General features: G+C 40.7%; 1 protein-coding gene across 1 annotated transcript; it reads left to right on the top strand.

Moving 5' to 3' along the window:
* Positions 1 to 1,029: 1,029 nt before the first annotated feature.
* LOC102859104 (40S ribosomal protein S25-like) lies at positions 1,030 to 2,821 on the top strand. Its single transcript, XM_006882576.1, has 2 exons — positions 1,030 to 1,070; positions 2,428 to 2,821. The coding sequence occupies exons 1-2, from the start codon at positions 1,030 to 1,032 to the stop codon at positions 2,819 to 2,821; spliced, it is 435 nt and encodes a 144-aa protein (XP_006882638.1).
* The last annotated feature ends 24 nt before the right edge of the window (positions 2,822 to 2,845 follow it).

Here is a 2,845-nt window from a genome sequence, read left to right as displayed (position 1 = left end):
AATATTGCATGAGTTCCTTACTTTTTCAATGCAGCATAGTATTCCATTGTGTGAATATAACACAGCTTCTCTATCCATTTGTTTGTTAATGGACACTTGGGTTGTTTCCAACTCTTTGCTATTGTGAACAAAGTCACAATAAACAGCGATGTGCATATATCTGCTTGGTTGGCAGTTCTGGTTTCTTTAGGGTATATTCCCAATAGTGGAATTGCTGGGTCAAATAGTATCTCTATTTGCAACTTTTGGAGAAAGTGCCATACTGCTTTCCATAGTGGTTGCACCATTTTACACTCCCACCAACAGTGAATAAGAGTTCCATTTTCTCCACAACTTCGTCAGCATTTGTTGTATGCTACCCTGTTGAATTGTGCTATTGTTACTGGAGTGAGATGGTATCTCATAGTTGTTTTGGGTGACCCACTCTTAAAGCAGGAGTTCCTACTTAAAGAAAAGGGTAGCGCACAGGAGAGAAAGGGACACAGCACAAACAAAGCAAGGACAGAAATTGCTCATCTCAGGCAAGCTGAAAGAGGCAAAAATATAAGACATTTATTTCAAACTTAATAAGGCAAACCACATGTCAGGAAAATGACAATTACAATTCAGCAATAACAGATTGGATGTGCTATTGTTACTACCGCAATTCACAAACAATACTACCGCCTAGGCTTACCTTTCCCAAGGATCCAGCCAGACAGATAGATATCAGACTCAGGCAATAGGCAGACAGCCTAGAGGAGGGAACTCAAGCCACTCCAAGTGGATCCAAAGCCCTGCTAACTCTGCTAGTTTCATCATAATCATTGTCTCCTTCACCCTTAGCCCTTTATTCCTCCACGTGGCCAAGACTTCCCCAAATTCACCCATTTACGTGAATCCTCACAACTTCTGCCATATCCATCCACCACTTGTGCCTCTTAATTGCTCAATTTTCCCCTTGATTTTGTTTTATTTACCAAATAGACATAAGGGGAAATTTTACGTTCCTTCCATACATGAAAAACTGAATCAAAAATACATGGAAATATGGCCAATATTAATGAGAATAGCATCTCAACAAGAAAAAGGTAAACAACTCATTCACAAAATAGGCATAGGATGTGAATAGACACTTCACCCAAGAAGACATTCAGATGGCAAACAAAAACATGAAGAAATGTTCAAAATCCCAAGCTATCAGAGAGATGAAAATCAAAACAACTATGAGATATTATCTGACCCCAGCAACAATAGCAAAGTTCAACAAAGCAGCAAACAATAAACATTGGCAAAGTTGTGGAGAGATTGAGACTCTTATTCATTGTTGGTGGGAGTGTAAAATGGTGCAACGACTGTGGAAGGCAGTCTGGTGCTTTCTCAAAAAGTTGGAAATAGAAATAGCATTTGACCCAGCAATTCTGCTACTCTGAATATACCCTAAAGAAACCAGAACTGCCACCCAAACAGATACACTCACACCCATATTTATTGCTGCATTATTCACAATAGCAAAGAGATGGAAGCAACCTAAGTTCCTATCAATAAGGAACTCATAAAACATTACACATTATGCTGAGTCAAGTTCTCAGTCACAAAAGGACAAATACTACTGAAACTACTCTTATAAAACAGAACTGGCATGGGAAGGTTGGAGGGAAATTAGAAAAAGAAGGGATAGATAATGAGCACTGCATTGGAACTGTTTAAAGGAATGTATGATTAGGCAGAGGGAACAGCCAATGATTTAAGTATCAGGGAGTCTGACAGTCTAGTCAGTAGTGAGTTGGGCTACTGAACCCAAGATGGATGGTTCAAATCCATCTGCTGTTCCTCTGAGAAAAAGATGGGCAATCTCTCCTCATGTGATTTACAGCCTCTGAAATCCCACTGGCACAGAGAGTACGAGTTGGTTCAGATTCAATAACAATGAGTTTTGAGGGTTTTTTAAATAGAAATAAATATCAAAGTAACAGGAATGTACAAGTGTGAAGATAGGAACAAAGAGAATGTGTAAATAATGACAATTATAATACAAAAACAGGGGGAAACTGATATAGCCACAGAAATTTCAAATGGGGAAGAAGTCAAGATGATATATCAAGATGGAATTGACTATTTTATTTGGAGACTGAGACTCAAGCTCACTGCTATTGGGTCAGAAATGACTCGTGACTCCAGTAGTTTTTCAGAGACTATGAATTGCCCCATAGGAGATTGCCCAGCTGTTTTCTAGGGAGCCAAGGTGGATTTGAACCACCAGACAGGCCTCACCTTTGAATGTAGGAAGCACAACTTCCTACACTAACTACACCGCCAGAGTTCTCTACGTGGCATGATAATAATAAATTACAGGATAACTTTAAAAAAAATTAATAAACCTGGGGTGTGTGGGGGAGCCGCGCTTCCTTTTTATCCGACGTCTTAACAAGGTTGCACTTGTGGTAGCTCCTCTCCGAGCTTCGCATTGCCACCCAAAGACAAGAAGAAGAAAGACGCCGGGAAATCGGCCAAGAAGGACAAAGACCCAGTGAACAAATCTGGGGGCAAGACCAAAGAGAAGAAGTGGTCCAAAGGCAAAGTTCGGGACAAGCACAATAACCTGGTCTTGTTTGACAAAGCCACATATGACAAACTTTGGAGAGAAGTTCCCAACGATAAGCTTATAACCCCAGCTGTTGTCTCAGAGAGACTGAAGATTTGGGGTTCCCTGGCCGGGGCAGCCCTTCAGGAGCTGCTAAGTAAAGGGCTTATCAAGCTGGTTTCAAAACACAGAGCTCAAGTGATTTATACCAGAAACACCAAAGGTGGCGATGCCCCAGCTGCTGGAGAAGATGCATAAACAGGTTCAACCAACTGTACATTT

This window comes from Elephantulus edwardii, unplaced genomic scaffold (genome assembly GCF_000299155.1).
Source record: "Elephantulus edwardii isolate Elephantulus edwardi_28Jun2011 unplaced genomic scaffold, EleEdw1.0 scaffold00021, whole genome shotgun sequence".
Lineage (NCBI taxonomy): Eukaryota > Metazoa > Chordata > Mammalia > Macroscelidea > Macroscelididae > Elephantulus > Elephantulus edwardii.
The sequence above is the reverse complement of the archived record's forward strand: the minus strand, read 5'-3'. Positions and strand labels throughout refer to the sequence as shown.

What these genes read in the sequence shown, in the direction of transcription:
- LOC102859104 (XM_006882576.1), top strand. Translation starts at nt 1,030, where the DNA reads ATGGCCAATATTAATGAGAATAGCATCTCAACAAGAAAAAG. An exon ending in AGCATCTCAACAAGAAAAAG is followed by an intron (nt 1,071 to 2,427) that starts GTAAACAACTCA and finishes CACTTGTGGTAG; the next exon opens with CTCCTCTCCGAGCTTCGCAT.